Genomic DNA, 21,867 nt, shown 5'->3' on the forward strand with positions numbered 1-21,867 from the left:
AGTTGTTTGCTCCCTGGCACAATAGCTCCCTCGGGAGTTTTAGCACGGGACACGCGGGTAAATGAGAGGACCAGAGGCATACTGCAATTCAGGTCTTATGTTATCGAGAAACACCGGACGGAGAGAAAGCATCGAATTGTGGTGCTTACAGATTTCTTCGTAAAACAAGGAGCCGCCTGGCACAATAGCTCCCTCGGAAGTTTTAGCACGGGACATAAGGGTAAATGAGAGGACCAGAGGGATACTGCGATTCAGGTCTTATGTTATCGAGAAACACAGGACGGAGACCGAGCATCGAATTGTGGTGCTTACAGATTCCTTCGTAAAACAAGGAGCCGCATTTCATACAGGAAGCCAAGAATGGCCGCGCCGTTAACGCCGCTAACGTCATAAGTGTTCGCGAATTCTGAAAGGCCTTTGTTTCTTGCCTGTTGGGCCACTTCCATCACGGTGGCGCTGTGCCAGCTGGTGCATTCTATAGTAGAATAAACGTAATCGTTTTCGCGGATGCCATTCCCTTGCTTTAAACTTCTGTCAATGTTAGTGGTTGCACTGCGTTTTTTTTTTTCAATCGCAGGGGTTGCATCTCCTTTCGAGACCTCATGATAGGTGGTCATGCCGACGGTGAGGCTGTTCAAGACCAAGTTTGCATGGACGACCCGTTCACCATTGTCTTCACATCTGTATGTATTTAAGCCTGCGTTAATCGCTATAAATGGCTATGGTGCGCAGAAAAATTAATAATCTTGCTGCTATTCTTATTCTCGCCTGCGTCTCCGTTCATTGCTTCCTACAAGTACATCTTGTGGCTTGTAGTCGCGGATGTGTGGCAGAGAAACAACCTTATTACGGCGCAGCATTAAGCGTCGAGATAAGCATGGGCCAGAGTCATCAAAGAGAGCTGCTCCGTCAACTGGTGCAAGTTTCGAGGAGTAGTGAGGTAATTGAATGGCAACGGAGCAAGCGAACTGGCAATGTTCTAGGTTAGCCCAGGGCAAGTGCAGTTTTGGCATGGAGTAGAAGGCCGGAGACGGTGGAGGATAGAACGGGCAGTGGGGAGGTAATGCGCCGGTGAATTTGCAGTTATCACAACTTTTGTTGTGTTCTTTCCACTCTAAAGTTAGCGTTGCTTGCAGAGTTGATTCATATTTTTTTAGAGCCAGAAGTTACTTGACAAACTTTCCTTCCCTAAAATAAGAACAATCGCATTAGAAAAAACGCATATAACACGCGATAAACTTAGGCTGCACCAGTAGTTTTGACAAACCCCTTTCTACAGGATATGAAGGCAGGAAATGTCACGGAGCCGTCGAGGTTGCGAGAAAAGTACTTCTGCTTGAGAGTACTCACAATGTTATATGACAAAATTAGTCGCCCACCAAAAGGCATCACCTACCGTCAAATGCATATTGGCGCCACCAGTGCACTGAAGCTGTCGCGGAAGCCAAAATGTCACTTCAGAGCGCATCCAGTAAACCTCATGTAGACAAACTCTATGTCTTTGCAGGGGTGTCTATCTTGACTTAAAAGCAACTTTCGTTGCACCATCAATTACTCTAAATTTCCAAGTTAGTCGTATCAGCATTTAAACGCCACAAGTTCGAGACAGCGGACGCAAGGGCAGCATACTAAAAGGCAAAATACACAGTGTTTGCCAGAAGTAATACACTGAATGGCTTTAATGTCTTAGTCGTCTAGAGTAACAGATATGGCAGTCTTGAAGCTCTAAATCTGCGGTAGGTAATCAGAACCTGTATCCTCACCTGTCATAACCCTTTGCTTTTAGGGTGCGTTAAGGGCCCCATTTAACGCCCGAGAAGCAAACGCGCGTGTGTGATAACTTGTGACAAAAACGATACACCGCTGCGGGATGTAAAGAGAAGACAAAAATATCGAATCAATAAAATTGGCAGCGGCTTAGCTCTGCTATGCCAGGATATACGGTAGCGTGAGCTGAGGGTGAGGTGTCCACATATCGGTGGACACCTGAACCAGAGAGAGGGTGCATAACTGCCCTCTTGGAACAGTGGACACCTTAACCGTGCTTTAAGCTAAGTGGCGGTAGTGACAGGTGTCCGCTGCATGCGTCGGCATTGACAACGTTGTGCCAGAAACGCGGCGCTGAAGCCTTAGGCCGTCGGCATATGTGTTCATTTGCGTTGGCGTTCACAACGTTTTACATTCCGATAACTTTAAGGAATGGAAGTGCACGCGCATAATGGCTCCCTGGATCAGTAGAAGCCTGAATTGTGCTTATAGGTGCGTGGAATGACGAGAGAGAGATGTGGGCTGCTGGCATTGACAAGGTTGTGCCAGAAAAGCGGCGCTGAAGCTATAGGCCGTCGGCGTTCATTGTTTTCATTGGCGTTGGCGCTGTCAACGTTTTACAATGTGATCACTTTAAGGAAAGGAAGGCGAGCGCGCACGACGAGACGCGCCAGCTGTGTGCCGTGTGACGTCACTGCTCCTCGCGCATGCGCAGCAAGGTTTTTCAGGAGCGACGCGAAACTGCTCAACCTCGGCCAGTGCAGCTCACGCTGCAAAATCAAATCTGTCCACCTACCTACCTACCTCCCTACCCACCTATCCACCTACCTACCTACCCATCCACCTATATACGTGCTTACCCACCCATCTACCTACCTACTCACCCACCTACCTATCTACTTATCTACCTACCTACATACCAACCTGCCTGCCTGCCTACCTGCCTACCTACCTATCTGTCTATCTGTCCAATCTACCTGTCTGTCTATCTAATCTATCTATCTGTCTGTCCGTCTGTCCGTCTGCCCGTCTGTCCGTATGCCTGTGTCTGTTTTTATATCTATATGTCTGTCTGTCAATATATCAATCAATCGCTCAATTAGTCAATCAATCAATTTATATATCTATCGATCAGTCTTTATTTCACTCGAACAGAAGTCAAAGGACATCACATAAAAAAGCTTTGATGAGCTTCACTGCCTTGTGCATCATTGTGAAAAGGACAAAACTGCCTCCCCTCAAATAACACAAAGAGGAAAACCAATGGACTTGCAGACAGAGGATCAACGTGCATATTCTCTGTAGCCGTTACGTGTATGACGTGACGCGCAGAGAAATCTCGAAGTTCCAGATGTGTCTGGTGCGGTTAAAATCAACACTGTTGGGCAGCACAGACGCCCGGATCACCCAATTAATTAAACTCCCGATGCTGTTCTCTCGCAGGGGACAACAGGCTCTCCAAAAGCTGCCGTACTTAGCCACCACAACTTTCTCAGCAATGTATTCTGCTTCGAGCACAGGGCAAAGCTGAATAAGGTAAGCACTGATTGGCGCAGCCAAGCTCAAAACAGATAAATCAGTCAAGTCAAAGCTAGAGGAAGAAACTTTGCTGCTGCCTCTAGTGACGTCTCTGACGTCATGCGACGTCTCTGGCAACGCATGGTAAACCGTTATATGTGAGTGCGTCTCCTTTCCGCCCCTCAGGACAAGGTGCTCTGCGTCCCCCTGCCCTTCTTCCACGTGTATGGCCAGAACATTGTGCTGGGCCGGACGCTGGTGTCTGGTGTCAAGGCGGTTGTGCCCGCTCCCAGCTACGACGTCGCTGCGGTGCTCAAGTCTATTCAGGAAGAAAGGTACTCTGAGTGGCATCTGAATGACACTCCGCATCTTGCATATGGCTACTCGCCCCTTGCTATGGGCCCATCGTTGCCTTCGATTTCTATGTGTGCAGACACCCTGAATGTTGGCAACAAAATGTTCAGCGTCATTTAGCAGCCGTCACGCGTTTGAAATCTGTGCTGTCGGTGGGAATGGCCCGACATTGTTGATACCGGCATTTTCGCGAACCGCAGTGCCGCCGCGTGTAATCCCGCTTCTGGTCTCCGGTCACTCCTGCTCATCTTTTTAATCACCACATTAGGTATGCAAGTGCTAGAGACCTTTGTATGTTGTGTCCTTAAGTGCGTTATGAGTTCACTCCCCTTTTGGAGAAAAAGATGTGGCCTTTTTGCGTAACAATTCCTGGCCGCCAGATGTTAAGCCGTCAACCATCGACTATATCAGGTCTTTTTCCGTCTCTGAAGCCTTCTCCCTCAGTGTCAGTAGAGAATCGAAGCGGACCGGGGTACCTACCAGAATCATCCGCGCCCTGAGGTGCCTTCTCTGGAGCAACCTCTGGAGGAAGAACCTCCTCGCACCCACTAGTAAAAAACCTAACAGGACGCTTGCCACTATTCGCGATATTCCTCGATATATCGATGTAAAATTATGCCGGGATCGTTTAAATACACTTCGATTTAATGGCTGCATCACGCTGCTCAATGCTTCACTCATAAATGTTCATAATTTTTGCTTCATAAAGTTTGTATATTATTGTCGTATTTACAGACTCTTGTCATGTCTGTCGATATCAAATGACTTTTCCTCAGGCAGCTGTGTTCCCAAATTGTGCTGTTCTGTTTCATGTACCGCTTGTACTGTCTGTCTCGCCCTTATGTGTTAGGGGGTGAAAGCTTCTCAAGCTGCCCACAAAGCAGCTTTTTTTCTCTCGCCCCCTCATGGACTTCAGTGCGTGGAATAAATGAAATGAAATGCGAAAGCAGCAAACGCTTCACGAGAGCAACGTTTCGGATGGCATAAAAAAAGCGAGCAGGCCTGAAGGAGAAATCTACAGTGAGCGAGCACCGCACAAATTGATTGCTAGTGCTTAAAAACTTCGCCGTTCTTTTCTTAAGAAAAGGCTAATTCAAACTGCGTGCTACATTTACCTCAGGAAATACTTCTTTTAGGCTGTTGCTGGTAAGGTTCCAGCGTGGCGAATTTCAAATACGCGAGAAATCTGACAAACTTCCACTTCACTCGTATCCGTAAAAATGTCGTCGGTTAGGCGCTTTCCTCCCAGAAAAAACAACAAAAGACAATCCAGAACACCAATATACCGTGTAAAGTACTTGTACTGTACACTCATGTGTACTTCCTAATTTTTCTTTCGTTAAGTAGAGCAAAAAAATCACGCGATCAGTTTTACACCTTTATAACATATAGTTGAGGTGCGTTTTCGAAGTGAATGCAAATAACCATGGAAAAAAAATGGCTGAGTTAGCTTAGGTTAAGCCTAGCCAGATGCGAAGCATATTGTCGGCGAGTTGCATATCGAGCACGCCGCTTGGCTAGACGTTCTTCACGCTCTTCATCAGTCTCTGTAGCACGCCGCAACTTTTGCTTCTCATTCCAACGAGCAGCCCTGTCTCCAGGAGGCATCTCTATCCCGTGTACGCCTAGCAGAGGCAGGTGCACCCTCTTGTATACCGTCGCTCCAGCATAACGTGTTCACTACAGCGCACCTAGCGGCAGAAGCAGGAAACACATTGGTCGCGACGCCTTGCGCGACGGCGCGAGCTGGAGCCCCGTTTCTCCTATGTCGTTAGGTCACGCATCACGTGGTCCTCCTTGGTCGCGACGCCTCGCGCGACGGCGCGAGCTGGGCCCCCGTTTCTCATCTGCTGTGACGTCACGCACCACGTGGTCATCCTTGGTCACGACGCCTCGCGCGACGGCGCGAGTTGGGCCCCCGTTTTTCATCTGCTGTGACGTCACGCATCACGTGGTATGACATGGAGGTCACGAAATGTCAATGGTAACGACATCACCGCGCTCGAGGAGCTGGGTTGGGCTATTTTAGTATGCTTCGCATAAAATCGTCTGCCAGCTATTTCCGGTCCCAAATTTCTCCCACGCACTGCCTTCTGCATAGCAGTTGCCATGCATTCGTGCATCGTTTATTCGCTGACCTATTTGTGCTGCAACATTGCGTATTGCACAGCAACACCGTAAGATTAGCGCGTGCTGTTTATGCACGCGTCCTTAGCGCAGAAAATGACAATTACGAAAGGTACGAGTGTTTTCTCGTGGTTATAATACTGCCAGCGTAGACTAGCTGTTCTGCATATGCACAGCATTCGGCTGTGTGCGCGATTGAACTAGTTTAACGCGTTGGTCATTATATATTAGTTTTTTTTTTGCAGCACCACGAAGGCAATGAAGGCTGAGCTTGCACAGTTTATCAAACGATTGATGTATTTGCCTCAAAGCGTGTAAAAGCAGCTGCCAGTGGGCTAGCAGGTTATCCATACTGGCAGCCGTGCGCACAGCGCGTCTCAACACATCGCACTGCATAGGCATAGAAAGCCTCCGACCGTTTACATTATTTTGGTTGTACTTCATGCGAAAACAAGCTACCAAACAGAACAGAGTCGTCTAGTTGGTCTTGCGATAATGCAGTACAATCTGCGGTGTTGCAGTGGAAAAAAATAGTGTAAGAAGCGAATTAACACAGCAACTGCCGTGAATCAAGCGAGAAGGGGGGAAACTTTGGAACCGAAAGTAGCGGTGGCAGACGACCTGCCCATGAGCTTCTGCGCTGAACCTGGAAACTCACCTCACCCATTGTTGCAGTGTCACCTTCGCTGATGCGCTAACTTCAGTTGCGCACCACACCATCGTGCAGATGCACCGACATCAGCGGATCTCCAACCTTGTACGTGGACATCATCAGAAGCCCACTGCTCAAGCACTACGACATATCATCTCTGAAGAGAGGTGAGCCACGTCCCTGTAGCTGACTGGGCACAGACTCACCGAGAAGAAAATGACGGGCACGATATCCCTTTTAACTGAAATGGGTGTCAAAACGGTCAGCTGGTGAGCGTAACTTTATTGACAGCGAGGCTAAGTACCCAGCCTCTCTTTTCTGGTATTTACGATAGCCAGTTCTTAAGGGAAGAGTTAAAAGGTTGGGCTCTAGTCCAAAAGTCTAACTACCGATATCGTAAGATTGACAAGTTATACTCTTTCTTCCTTTATCGTTGCATTATTCGTAGTGCATTAGAGTGCGTGGATTCTGTAATGACCGTATATTGATACAGAGCTTCATATTGTAACAACGCACTGTTCAATGCCCGTTCACTGCTTTGCACCCTTACAGCAGGCATCAAGACCTTTTAGGGTTGATATAGTTTTTGACGTAGAAAACGCAAACAACAGCGTTTGTTTCGCTAACTTCAGCAGCGTTTAGACGATACTCTTTCATCTGTAGATCGAGCACAGCAGAATTTGATACTGATGGCCTAATAAAGGGAGTAAAAATATGGAATCAGCTACATTTGCATCATTCAGTAGGAGAGCAAGAACGCTATTTTGTTACAGGTGCATCTTAATTCGGTTAGAGGTTTATGGGACTTAACGGCCAAAAACGACTCAGGCTATAAGGAACTTTGCCTTCATTCGTAGAAGAACGTGTTTTAACGCAGTTTTGAAGGAACCCTTTAGTCCTAGGGATTTTTTTTTAGTCGTCTACCTAACTAGATGAATTTATCGAAGAAATAGGCTGACTGGGACCGTAGGGTGTGGGATTTCATCACTCCACTTCTTTAGCACGCACAAAGAAATATCAATAATTTAGAGGGTATAACTTTTTCGTGAACCTGTAGTCGTGCTAAAACGAATGCAAACAGCGAATATTAAAATAAGCCTTGTTGGCATGACATATACACGAAATCTCTAAACCATGATACACTTCATATGAGGTTGAATATCAAGGCTGTACTGTATGTAGAGTTGTGGGTAACATGGGGTGGGCATCCACGATGAAGAGGTGCTCCTGCCCATGTTTCAGTTACATGCATTCATCACTTTGCGTGAACTTCAGAATGCATTCGAGCCCGGATATTTCGAGTTCGTAGGGATTCGCGAAAGTGTCGAAATGGCTATAATTCGATACATATAAGTGGCACTAGATAATTGCCTGTAAGCCAGGAGCAAGAATACGTTGCATGAACGCTAGTGACGCGCTTCTTGCATCGGTATGCCGGCTGCCGGTGTCTTGGCAGCATACCGATCGCTACATGTTGTTAGGCCTAACCTGCTTCGCATCGAAGCTTCAGTGGGCGGTTCTTTGGAACTAGCCACAACCTGTCATAAGATGAGTATTCCTTTTACCAGTGCACTATGAATAGAATAATGGTTCATTAAAGCAAATGTAGAATCGGTTTTCACGACGCCATTGGTAGCTAAGCGCGCCAGACGAGGGCTTTTCATTAGGTTGGCTTCGCCGCATGACTGAGATGTAGTGTGGAAAGTGAGCACAAAACAATGAAGGCCACCCTCAAGCTCACCCCACGTTTACCTGGTTCCCAAGCGGACCCGTCTCCGCACGCGAAAAATAATCGCAGAGCGCTGTTAGGAGAAGCGCCATTTGCGGGGGCGCGGCGTGCCGTTCTGTTTATCGGATATGTTACGAAATTATAGGTCGATATAGTGAGCGATTTTCATATATTTTATAAACGATTTCCAAGAGGTGAACTATGTGTTCAATGTGGCCACTATTTCGAGACATCTGGAGTCAACATATCTGAGGTCGAGGGTAATGTGGCTGGAATTCTAAGACCATGTATAAAAACTTGCTTTTCACCCACTGACCCCAAAAAGTGATTTTAGCATTTAGTTCTCCAAGTAACTAGTTGTGCTGAGCTTGACTAAAACACTGTTTAACTGGCCCTCCATTAGACCTTACGTTTACACTTAATAGCACACTTACAACATTTAGTTTAATACCGCGGGCGACGCGCAAACTTCTGTCCAGCTTAAAATATTCTCCGGAGCAAAATATCTTACACAGCCTCGCTCGGCCACAAAAGTTCAGTGTTATTAACTGTTGAACTGAAGGGTTCTATCGAGAGAACAGCGTAAAAAGCCGCAAGTACAAAAAAGTGAGCCAAGAACAATTCTGTGTCTAGTCAAGAAGAGTTTTTCCTTAATATATTTGTAGCGAGGAGCGTCAACTTAACACAATTCGAACAGCAAAAGAGCAAAAACAGCGCCAAGCCCTAAACAATGTCTTTCAGTTTGCTTTATTTCTGCGGTTGACACCAGTGTGCACGACTTGAAGTGCGTGAAACCGTCGTGGGAAGTTCACAAAAACGACCAAAAAAAAAAAACAACCTTCGCAGCCGAGTCCGGGGGCAACGTTGTTACGCCTTCTGTCCGGAAGCTGATCAAGGAAAAGCTCAACATTCCAGTTATGGTGAGTGCGATGAGGTATTCGTTCTATGTAAAGACGGAACGAAAAATTTCGGATAAACTTTCGTACTATTTTATTCACTAGCAGCTTGAACCAATGCTCCTTGGGTTTAAAGGAGCAGAGGTTAGATCAATGCGGCTTTTCCTTTACTACACTATATGACAAGCAGCAGCATCTCAGGCGTCCGTCATGATACAAAAAAAAATTGTCCTGAAACAGCAAACAGAACGTTGCGTCACGAGGGGAAAAAAGGTGCAAGTCTTTGGGAGATGTAATCATATACGTTTCATCAAATCCAGGTGCACTGGAACACCACGAGCAATTAAGACAGCACACATGAATTGCTTACATGAAACTTTGCTGTAGCAGTGCCAACGGCTGTAGATAAAGCTTGCACAAGTCCGAAGAAACGTGAAAGGAAATCCGTAGAAATTGAGTCTCTTGGTAGCCGTATTGTTACGTGACTGCAAGCCGATGAAGAGAGAACGACATGACGGATGGCTACGGCACGATTTAGTGGAGATGTGCTGAGCACGAGCGTTCCATGCCGCACCACTGCCCACTTTTTCTTCTAGTCCGTGACACTAGGGCCACCGAGTGATCGTCCCGATCGCTCAAAATAGAATGGCAGTGACGATGAAACGTATTACGTGTCGATGGAGGGATGGACACGGAAGAGAGGAAGATATAGGTCTTGCCGTCACGATGAAACAAATGAGGAGATGATCGGATAAGCACTGGTCCACAAAACTTCCGGGATACAGGGCACCTCGAGCCGACGGCTGAGGTCCATGGCCGCACCAAATGGCATGGGCAGGGGAGCTGTGTGCGCACGTGTCTAGGAACAGTAGGGTCGCGTAGGGTCTGGTCGGTAGGATCAGTTCATCGTGTCTCGTGGAGGAGGCTGGGGTGAACGACGAGGTCGGTTCTGGTCAGGCGGCCTGGTGCGCAGATAGGCGGTGCGGACCAGGAACACCAGGCCGACGACCATGGCAGACGCAGTACACCGAAGCTACATCTTTCTTGACGGCAAGACGATGAAGAGAGAACGACATGACAGACACGATTTGTTGTTGTTAGCTTTTGAAAAGATGGCACATACCCACGGGGGGGGGGGGGGGGGGGTCGGACAAGAACCCGGAGGCAGTGGCTACTATTCACCTGTACATAATAAAGCAAATCAAAAGCACGCGGGAGACCAACACCTACCTCTAGCGGTCCGCCCGCGCCAGTACCTCTTCGTCGTCTTCAAAGTCTGGAACACTATGCAGACTGGAGAGAATAAATATAGACCGTTCGAACGACTGCACATAGTTTTCGATGGCGTTTTTCAAATACCACGGGTTGACGACGTTCATGTTCCAGATCTCATCATATTGTATGCATATACAGGACATCGTATTGGTTCCATGTGATAACAGATATTAAGGTATTTTCGGCGGCATATTGCAGGTGTTATGTCAGGCGTGGAGTAATTCGAAGCTTCAGTTTAATTTTCAAACCCTGCAGCGCCGTCCTGTGCACTGTAATCTTGGAAGAGGGACGTTTTTTGAACTTTCTTACAGAGCGGCTTTCCGGAAGAAATTATGGTGGTCTCAACTTGACCTGAAAATGTGCTTGAGGGCCGCGTTTGACCCGGTGGCCTATAATTGGCTATCTGCAAGAGAAATCAGCGCCAGGGTTGCCAGATTGGGCTATTAATAGCCAAATTGGGCTACTTTTTGTCCGAGTTGGCGTCAGAGATTTCGTTTTGGCTATGTGGCTACTTTTGGGCTACATCTTTTTTATGCGTGAAAAAAAAAGTTAAATTCGTTATAATGTGCTCTGTTACAATTATACAGTGACAGAAATAAAAGGCATGCTGGAATCAAAATGCAGGCTATACCAGGTTAAAGAAATTGAGCGTGTCTCCTACAAAATAACAATTTGTAAACGCTGTGTTCGAGAAAACCTACGTGTTTCAGGCGGTCAAGGATCATGGCCTTTCGATGAGTGGACACTACGTGAAAGTTAAAGCATAAAATTGCATTGCCTTAAAGCATAAAATTGAAATGTGAGGCTGCGTAAGTATACAGTAAGGTATTTTCACTGTCGATGTGTCTAATCTGCGCGCGAACATTTAAAAGGTGAAATATTCCTAAACTAGAGCTGCGATTGCGTTATATAGCGCCGCCGTTCTTTTCCTTGTGCAGACTGGCTGTTGTCACCCGCCTCAGGTGATATGGCCTACTGCCGCGCCTGCAAAGTGGAACTGCGACCCCATCTTTAGGACCTGTTTAGCGCACCTGGTTAGCCGCACTGGTTAGCGCGCATGACGGGTACAAAACGTAACAACGCAAAGAACACGCCGTGCGCACCCCCTCAGACATCATATGCGGGAAAGAAATCTAATATGTAAATATTCCTCTTTAAAATTAATTCAATATGCTTAAGAAATGTCGTCACAAAAACAAATATTTTTGGCTACTTTTGGGCTACGCAAAAATTTCGCTTTTGGCTACGTTTGGGCTACTACGGAGGCCAATTTGGCTACCTGAGGTCAGAGCCATCTGGCAACCCTGATCAGCGCTCGATTTAAGCCAAAATACGCACACACACACAAACAGTTCCTTCCTCCAACCACCACCGCCCACTGAGCATCCCAGTTTCATCAAAATCACCATATGGGCAGCGTCTAAGCAAAGAAAAGTAACACTGATGTGCGGAACTAGCGCTTTGCTGATGTTTTCACACCATTATTGCCGCCCCTTTTTTCATCTTTTATCTCCAGCTCACTTAGGCCACCCTAATATATACATTGTTTTCGAATTCTTGCTTACTGCATGGGTTTCATGCATTGCTTACTGCATGGGTTTCATGCATTCATGCTTACTGCACTGGGTGTTTTTTGTTTTTTTTTTTGGGGGGGGGGGGCTCGAGAGCTTGTCAAGCTCATTAGACCTTTTTTCTCTCGCTGTTCCCTCTCAGTGTTGGGCAAATAAATCAATTTGAACTTCAACTGCAGTGTTCATATCTGCACCGTCTTGCATGACCAAGTCTGCGAAATCACAACCTTTTTAGAGACTCCTGCTCTGAAATAAAAAACTCCAGCTCATTCTCCCATATTTGCAGCTTGCCAGCAGCACTTATGTATCTCGCATTGCTGCAGGTTGGCTACGGAACCACGGAGCTGACCGCAGCAACCACGCTTGTGAGCGAAGATGATCCGGAGCTCAAACAGCTACACACCGTGGGACGGCCGATGCCCCACCTGGAGGTGAAGCATGTGGCTGATATGATGCTGTTCTGTTTTCACGCGATAGCGTTTAAGGCCCCGATCTCCATAAAATCTGGTGTCGGCGTTGTCGGTGTCGGCGGTGTGAGCGAAAAATGACAAGCATAGCTCTGGCAGGTTGTCCACAGAGAGCACTCTAGGATACAAAAGGGCCACCGAAGTCATGTGACCTTGCGGCGTCACAGGATATTGAGCAAAGGGCCGATCTTAGCAGCTAGCAGTTAAATAAATGATTGGTCGCTCGGGAAGAGCAACCTGGGGGGCACAAGGCCCGCCGGTGGCAGAACCTGCCATCGCAGGGCAGTGGAGCATCACTTAACAGCTGCACCACCGCGCTTGGAGGGGTATGAGGACTCCCAGGGATCTATGATTTTTAAGTATAGAATGACCTTCTGCATATATGGGGTCTAACTCATTACGCTATCGCGTCATACTGTTAAGACAGAGCTTAAGTGTCCGCTTCAATTTTTTTCCCTTCCACTTTAATCGTTGGCAAAAAGAGTGGCACAACCTCGACAACACCATGCAGGGTCTGTGTCTCCGCGCGTTTGGCAAATACTATATAAGATAAACAGGAGCACAATATTTATAGTCAACTGCCGAAACTCTCAAGCTTGTCTAAGATTTTTCTCTGGGCGTAAAGGGTGAACCGCCCGTCGTTTGCCTTCCTTTTCAGGCGTACGCGTCGAAAGCATGAACAGCCCCAGTTCATGACCGCAGCTGTACTTAACTGTGCCCGTCACTATCGCAAGATGGCCCTCACTCTATGCGGGGAGTTAATCCAAGCATCACTTTTTGATTTAGGAGATACTTACGTATTCAGAGTGCTTCCACTACATTGATTCGGGGGTAGGGAAATTTTTCAGCCGTGTAGTTGAACAATCTTAACTGGAATGCTTAACCATTTTACCACTTGAAGCCAGAGCTAGCGAAACTAATGATTTTGTCTGACACACCTTTGGCACCACTTAACCACCACAACCAGAAAGAACGCTGGAAAAGCAGGTACCAGTCATTTTTGACACATCTTTGGCACCACCTAAAGGCCAGTAGGAAGATAGCGAGAACAGGTAACAGTAATTTAGGTTTAGGTTTCAGGACATGAAAGGGGAGTGTTCAGTAAAGGCGCCTTACACACCCAATTACGCAGCCTCAGGTGTGCGCTGTGCGTCGACTTTGTGTGCCTTACACTGAACCCCCCTCGTCTCCCGCGTATTTTACCAACGGCATAGAAATTTGTTTTGAATTTGCCTTGGTTAAATATGATGTTTAACATCACGCCTTGCAGTGCCTAGATATCTGATTTCCGTAAAATAAACTGATGAAGCCGCGCACTACTGTTTGAGTTCATCATACCCTGTAAATCTGGACAAGCTTATTTTCAACGGGGAGAAGTCTATGAACGCAGTTTTTAGCATATCTTCAGACTACAGCCTAACAATCACTATATTAGCAGGTCCCCTACGGGACGCTAGTATTATATCCTGTAAGAAGTGAAGGCCATTAATTTTCAATGGCAGCCTTAACTACTCAGTGCGAGCGCGGTGCAATCTTCAAAAGCAAAATTTTGCTGCGCATCGGATGATTCAGCCAATCCCATCACTCTGTTCATTACACTATCGGACGATAGTTAACAGTTGCTTGACAATTAAAAGTCATGTATATAAGGCTCGAATTGCAGTAAGAATGTCTTTACAGTAAATCCACTGAAAAATATTTCCTATTTTGGACTACCTTTCCCTTTTGTGATACAGCATAATATAGAGAAAAGGGTTTGAATTCTGAAAAAATGGTACTTAAAATAGCTGCTTTAACCCTTTTCAACTTGCTCAGTTGCGCATATTGTGGTTTGTAATTTTTTGCTTTCCACCTGACACTAGCCTTTGAAACTGTCGGTCAAAGCTATTGCAATAAATTTTCTCCTAAAATAATACAGTAATTGACTAAGCACTTGGATTATTCAAACGCTAAAGAATATTTCAGCTGTTTATTTTCACTTAAATATAAATCTATATAAAAATAAGATTGAGAATAATTATGCTAGAATAATAAAATGCAGATTTTCTTCGAATGGAGTTGGCGGTTGCTTAAATATATCGTTTATTTGAATACAAAAATGTAATTTATTATGTAACAATTTGAATTGAGGCACACATCGATTGGTTAAGGGTAACGTTCGGATGACGCCATAGGACACTTTATTTCTGCTGCTCGGATGTGAATGCGCGTTGGTCGCGTTTAATTTGTTGGCACTTTATTTCTGTCTTCTCCAACACAACGTACGCTAACAAAGAACCCTGCCATCAGTTAAGGCTTCTACCTTTTGCAATTACTGCCTGCCTATTCTGCATGAATCAGCATCGTAGTGCCTCTTGAAGGCTGTAGCCACTGCGTAAATAACATATGGTCCCTTTTGCCAGCTACGAAGCGCCAAAGCCTCCACGGCGTTTCTAATATACACTTGAAAGAGCTTGCATGTAACGGCTTAAAGCTTGTGACATGCCTCGTAGCATCAGGCAGAATCAGGGACACACGAAACGTAAGTTTCCAGCCCTCTGAAAGCCATATTCCGTCCAGCTACGAATACTTGCAGAATTCTGAAAGGTAGTGCTCGGGATGGGTTCTTGAAACTCAGTGTTAAACGAGCGGCTGATTACGCTGTCCAATCATAATTAGCGTTAACGCGTAGGTGGCCTTGGGAATGCGGTACCGTGGCCAGTGACTGTCGCTCTATTAAATTCCCTAGTGGTGCATTATTTTTTGGCGCAATAGTTTTGTCTATTCATTCCTCTCACTGTAGATGACGATGTTCGGTGCAGGTGAAAATCGCGGACCCGGACACTGGCCGAGAACAGCCAGTGAACACGCCGGGGGAATTGTGGGCCCGCGGACACCACATCTTTCTCGGCTACTACAACGACGAGCAGAGGACTCGAGAATGCATCACGGACGCCGGATGGTACAAGACAGGGTACGGAAGCGCAAGAATAGCTGGTGTCGAAACGATAGCAAAGTAATTAAGAGCATGATGCTTGGAGGTTGCTGATGACTTTGCCCTGCTAAGCCCCTCCGGACATCAACTGCAAAGCATCATCAATGAGTTAGACAAGCAGAGCAGAACGGTGGGGCTAAAAATTAACATGCAGAAAACCAAAGTAATGTTCAACAGCCTAGCAAGAGAACAGCAGTTCGCAATCAGTAGCGAGGTGCTGGAAGCATAAAGAGAATATGTCTACTTAGGGCAGGTAGTGGCCGCTGCTCCGAATCATGACAGGGAAGCAACTAGAAGAATAAGAATGGGATGGAGCGCATATGGCAGGTTCTGTCAGATCTTGCGAGTATGTATCGTGTGTATATGTATGTATGTATAGTATGTATGATCTTGCGAGATCATGAATGGCAGTTTACCAATATGCCTCAAGAGAAAAGTATACAACAGCTGTATCTTACCGGTACTCACCTATGGGGCAGAAACGTGGAGGCTAACAAAGAGGGTTGAGCTTAAGTTAAGGACAACGCAGCGAACTGTGGAAAGAAAAATGATAGGTGTAAGGTTAAGAGATCGGAAGTGGGCGGAGTGGGTGAGGGAACAAACGCGGGTTAATGACATCTTAGTTGAAATCAAGAGGAAGAAATGGGTTTCGGCAGGGCATGTAATGCGATGGCAACGTAACCGCTGGTCCTTAAGTGCAACGGAGTGGATTCGAAGAGAAGGTGAACATAGTAGGGGGCGGCAGAAAGTTAGCTCGGCGGATGAGATTAACAAGTTCGCGGGGATACGGTGGCCGCAACTGACAAAGGACAGGGTTTCTGCCCCGTAGAAATGCGAGATGCCTTTGCCCTGCAGTGGGTGCAGTGAGGCTGATGACGATGATGATGCTTGGATGTTAATGAAAAGCTGGCATGAAGCAAGTACAAAGCTTTAGAGCCCCGTGACAATAACTGAAGCAGGTTTTATTTGATAGTACTGACGGTAAACACTCGACGTACAATAGCAATCATGACGAGATTGAGTGAAACAAGTGAAGTAAGATTTTTAAAATTTCCCCCCTTCAGCGCACGTATAAAACATCCTGGAAGGTCTTCTTTTACGTGCCGTCTTGTACACGTTATCGGAAGCAAGATGTGAAAGCAGATATTGACTTGGGCTTACGCCAGGAATTTCCGATCGGCAATGAGGCTAAAATACGGACCATATGCAGGTTGCCAACCACCAGCATCGCTTATGGCTCCCAGAATCAGCCCAGTGACATTATATATGAAATGAATTCATTAGTGATATAAAGCCTTCGGTACCTTTAAAGACTTCCTTTTTTACAGTGACGTGGGCGTGATGGATGAAGACGGCTACGTCACCATTGTGAGCCGAATCAAAGACATGGTAATCCGTGGTGGAGAAAATATCTTCCCGGTCGAAATAGAAGAAGTCCTCAACACTCATCCCGCCATTCGCGAGAGTTTGGTGAGTGAATGAATGGACAGTTAAAATAAGTTATTTCTACAAGCTTAACTTTCAACGCATTGGCAGTGAAGGAATGAAAATATTTGAGCTATCTGGGAAACAATCTCAAGCTCTCTATAAATCTGTGTAGCTATAAGTGAAAACTCTTTTTATGTTGCTGCCGATGATGTGGCTGGTTCGTTCTTCTTGAGGAGACTGGTGCAATTGCCCGGAAGGTGGGTCCCGTGTTAAAGACGGTGTTGAGAGACTTTAAACAACGACATTTGATCAAAAGACAAGAGGTTAACTGAAGTTTATATACATACAATTTTTACAGCAAGGTGGCATGAAACAAAACATGGAACTGGCTAGCTCGGCATACTTAGCCGAGACTTGGTATTAGCTTAAACCCTAGCCAAGAACGACCTTTGGGGCTACAGTGCCCGGGTTTTAAACACTGGGAGGCGTGGCCCGCAATCAACACTGACCAATCCCGGCAAAACCAGCACTAACCAATCGCGGCTAACTCTTTACACCATTGGCTACCGTACTTGTAGCTCGCTCTCTCTAGCTTTGCGAATGTCTGTAACCCTCTCCCTAAAACATATACTGAAAAAGGAGCATCAAGAGTTACTAAAATCAAACCACATTCCCGGAAGCGAGCACAACCCGATTGGTACACGGGATTACATGCCCCGCCCTCAACTTCTGCAGTGTTGACCAAACTCTCTCCCCTTCTGAAATCAAGCGAAAACAAATACAAGTGCGCCGAGTCGTTCCCACGGCATCGCCTGTTTCTGCAAGCACGTGCGGTCATCGTTTCCAAGTATTGGCAACCCACGGGCTCTCAGCTGCCGCTAAGCTGCTGGCATTCCGCCCCACGGTTGTCCGTGACATCCTTAAATTTACGACTTGTTTACGTCTTCGAGACCCCTCGGCCGCTCGAAGTGTCGCGGTGTCCCTTTTCCCGCTGCGGGAGCATCCACCAGGACCCCATTAAGCACTTTTGTTCCCGGCCCCCGCGACCATGCCGCACGCGACCATGCCGCACGACGCTTCACAGATATCACTCCGACAGTCGGGCGCCTCGTCCGGCCGTTCATCAGTTGTTCTTAAGGCCGTTGTACGATCGTTTTTGGGCGGATCCGCCAGCGAGCGAACCGCTCGCTTTCGGCCTTCGCTCGGGCGTGGGGCGGAATGGGTGTTGTACGATCATTTTGGAGCTGGCGGACGAGGCGGATGGTTTAAAGCGTTCCGATTGGCGCGCCCGGGATTGCCGCCTGTCCAATAGCATGCTCCTGTTGGCAACCTAGACGGCGCGAAAACGTGGTCTTTTTTTGCTCCTCGGCGACCGGCACTTAGGCTGAACTTCGGCATAGCCATGGCGTGGTTTTTGAAGTTCTTGCTCTTGTACGCGGCTCTCGTCAGCTACCAGATGAGTAGCTCGGCTGTAGAGGTTTTGACTGCTTACATGGGCAACACAAACAGGGTGAACTGGCCATTAGTCGCGCAGTTCGTCGCTGCCGACGCAGTCATTCAGCAGCAGCGTAAGCGTAGGCGCAAGCCTATACGACGTTGCGTAGGGTTCTCTGTGCTGCTGAATGATAGCAGTGATGTCGGGTGAATATGACTGTTATTATTTTCAACTGGTAACCGTCTGTGCAATCAAACACATGCTTTTAGTGAGTTTCCATTGTTTGCAGAAGCAAACCGACATCCTGAGTGGAGTACTTTAACACAGACGTTGGCTGCCTACCTACAACATAACTGCAAGTAAAAATATAATGGTGCATTTCATGACAATGGTTTGCTAGATTTGAGGATGGTGACCTTGTGGAACACACATCAAACATCTGAACAAGAAGAAATTGCTGTGACTGAAATTTTATGATTCTGGTTCACATACCGCGTACCTCATGTATAGTAGGATAAAACTTAAAAGAAACAGCAGTTGTTAGCACTCGGTCATGGCCCGAGGCATCCTGTATTACTCCACTAACCAATAACAGTAAAAAAAATAGTTGTTCGATGTTTGACTTTATTAATCTATCCAGGTATCAGAATTCTAGAGCTTATCATTTTTTCTTGTAATAAGCTTCTTATGGTAGTATACAATAAAAGTTTTAACAGCGGACTACTTTTTTTGGCGCGGAAGAATTCTGTGCGGCGGTCCAGATGGCAGAGCTTCACTGCAGACTTAAATTGAATCTGACTATAGTGTTCGGTGATAACATGTTCTGACAGCCAAAAACCAAAACTGAACATTGGTTGTTGGCTGAGCTTAGATGCCAATTCAATGCAAACAAAAATATTTGTTGTAGGAATAGATACGCATAGTTAACATGAAACAAAAAGAGACAACCCGCAACAAACACCTCACTGATACTGCCAACTGTCCAAAGCGATATCACGAACAGTGTAAGCTGGACTGTCCTACACAAGAGGTGACGTAGAGCAGATGCCTCTGTGTGCTCTTAGATAAAAGGGAATAGTACCGAGGCTTAGTCCATGCTACTGCTTCTGACGTCAAGGTGACCTTGACAAGATTGGTTGTTGCATCTGTAGAGAGGGCATCTGCTGCTGCTGATGTGGACTGCTTGTTCGCAACCTTTAACAATGCTCTGTCATAGCACGTTAAAGAACCCCAGGTGGTCGAAATTTCCGGAGCCCTCCACTACGGCGTCTCTCATAGCCTTAGTCACTTTGGGACGTTAAACCCCATTAACCAAACCAAACCAAACCAAACCAGATCATTTTTGTCCAGCTTGGTTCTTCAGCTGTGGGAAATCCAGCATCACCTGTATATCATTCTTCTTGTGTCCCTGTTCACTCCCGCCGCACTTCAACTCTATCCACATCATAGTATGTGTGGTCAAATGACATCAAACACGCCACTGTCTCTCATTAAAGAAAAGGTGTATGTGTATGTGTGTATTATGCATGCATGAAAAAATCAGCATATTTTAGCATGTTACCATCAGATATGAATGCATCTATACATGAGGAAATTACAATGTTCCCAACCTTTACTAATATGGAAGATCAGTGTTAACTGCAGGTGTTTACAATATCACAGAAAAATGACGACGCAATAATACTGATTTCTTTTCTGATTTTTTTTCGTCATGTTTTTCACACCATTACTAAAATCGAAATAGAAATACCACTCAGTGTCTTCACAGCGGATATGGTGCGCATCACTGTACTAAAGTGCACGCTTTTGTTCTGCAGTGACAGTGGGCAGGCCGCTTCCTTTTACCAGTGTTTCCTGAGGTGACATTGCAGTGAACATTGTGCAAACCAGTATGCAGCATAGTAAACAAGTGTCGAAAGTTCTGTTGAGAGCCAATCAATGTTGACATGCACAGAAACAAGGTGGCGTATTGTGCGTATGACCACAAAGCATTCTTAACTGTCCCATGAATTTAAAACAAAGTGGTTGCTCCGTATTTCAGAAAAGTATACATGTGCCATCCTCATTCATCCATACATAATTAGATAAGGGAGTAAGTACACTGGCCTAGAGGTTAAGGAAATGCAAGAACCGATTTGGAAAGTTTACATAGCAAATATTGGCGGAGACTAGGATAGAATGCTTTGTATAGTCAAGGGAACGGGAACTGCTTCATATTTTGCAGTTACCTCAAACAAACACAATCATATGAAGCAGAATGCGAAAAAGTTAATTTTCAGAAATAAGAGCTATGATGTCTCAGGACAGAATGAATTGAAATAAGCCATTGAAGTATGTGTGGGCCATAGATGCTTAAGTTCTCCAGTAAAGCTCTACAGCAATCTTGAAGGTACGTCCTTTCTGATCAGTAAAAAATAATGTGAGAAATTTTAAGGGCAACTCTGATTCCCAAAGCAGCAAGCAAAAGAGAGAATCTGTATTTGTTAATCGATATCCGCAGCATTTGTTATATATAGAATAATGTCGTACTAGTTACTAATTACCAATTTCTTAGCAAAATATCCTTATTCCACTGCCAGTCTGGGTTGCAAGGAAACGAATTAACTGAGCCATCAGTAGTCATAAGGAAGTTGGAAAAAAACCAAATTGAAGTCAGGCCGAAGGATGACGAAGAAAAACAGAAAGGCAGTGATGACTTTTGTCTTTTATTGCTCTCTCTTTGTTGCAATCTGATGATGAGAGCTTTTAAGCTCAACCAATTGCCCAGTTAATACTATCCTTAGTACATGTGACTATACACAAGTTAAATGCATAAGCATACACATGTAGAATTCTCGCTGGGCCACATCATGAAGTCAGTGTGTTGCTCAGTTGAGCAGAACAGACAAGCACAAAGAGAAGCCTGGTCAACAACAGGTGGATGCACTAATGCATGTTTAGCTTTGCAGTGAGCGAATGTAGGTAGCTAGAGCTAGCTTGTGCAAAGTTAGCCCAAATGCTACTATTGTGTAAATCTGCCCCGATATAGTTTGAAATAAATTATGAACAAAGTTCTCAATGAACACGTTATGCATAAGAGAGCATTGTACTGGTTTGCCGAGGTGACCGAGTGACTGAGCACTATATCAGATCTATTTGTTTTCATATTTATCACACCTCAGTGGTCCTAAATGACGTTAGTTTAGTAGCGAGTTTTAAAATGGTGTGCCAGGTAGGAGCTCAGTGAGTTCGTAATTTGTAGCATGATTTCTGTAGTAACCACTTCGAAGGACAGTAAGATACACAGCCTTGTGGGATGCAAGACCGTTACAGCCTTCTGTGGCACGAACAAAAACGAATCTTGAAATTCAGTGGCATATGAGCTAAATGAGGCACAAGAGTGTTAGTGCACCTAGTGCACAAGAGACTACAAGTTGGGACTGCTTAGTTGGGGACGTGTTGGTAAGGAGCAAAAAAAACCTGCATACGATGAAGACATTCAAATATGCACTTTTAGTGCTGTCACACTGCACCTTCAAAAATGGCCGGAGAAAATAAAACAAGCGGCTCAGGACTGAACTAATTCAAGGATTCTAGTTAAATTAGATTTGTGCCATGTTCCATTAGAATACCCAAGTTGATGACACACAGGGGAATTGAATGCAAGTAACTTGGAAGACGGTGATACTAACAAC

The 21,867-nt window shown here is 45.8% G+C and overlaps 1 protein-coding gene across 1 annotated transcript in view; it reads left to right on the forward strand.

Moving 5' to 3' along the window:
- LOC149334161 (medium-chain acyl-CoA ligase ACSF2, mitochondrial-like) overlaps nt 1-21,867 on the forward strand; it is a 50,612-nt gene that overhangs the window by 17,210 nt on the left and 11,535 nt on the right. Inside the window, exons 7-14 of the mRNA XM_089556207.1 lie at nt 578-683; nt 3,211-3,303; nt 3,472-3,620; nt 6,494-6,585; nt 8,994-9,067; nt 12,213-12,320; nt 15,158-15,309; nt 16,659-16,800. Of these exons, the coding sequence (XP_089412333.1) occupies nt 578-683; nt 3,211-3,303; nt 3,472-3,620; nt 6,494-6,585; nt 8,994-9,067; nt 12,213-12,320; nt 15,158-15,309; nt 16,659-16,800 (916 nt within the window). The remainder of the gene's footprint in view (nt 1-577; nt 684-3,210; nt 3,304-3,471; nt 3,621-6,493; nt 6,586-8,993; nt 9,068-12,212; nt 12,321-15,157; nt 15,310-16,658; nt 16,801-21,867) is intronic.

This window comes from Amblyomma mixtum, chromosome 8 (genome assembly GCF_055824585.1).
Source record: "Amblyomma mixtum isolate Tamu chromosome 8, ASM5582458v1, whole genome shotgun sequence".
Lineage (NCBI taxonomy): Eukaryota > Metazoa > Arthropoda > Arachnida > Ixodida > Ixodidae > Amblyomma > Amblyomma mixtum.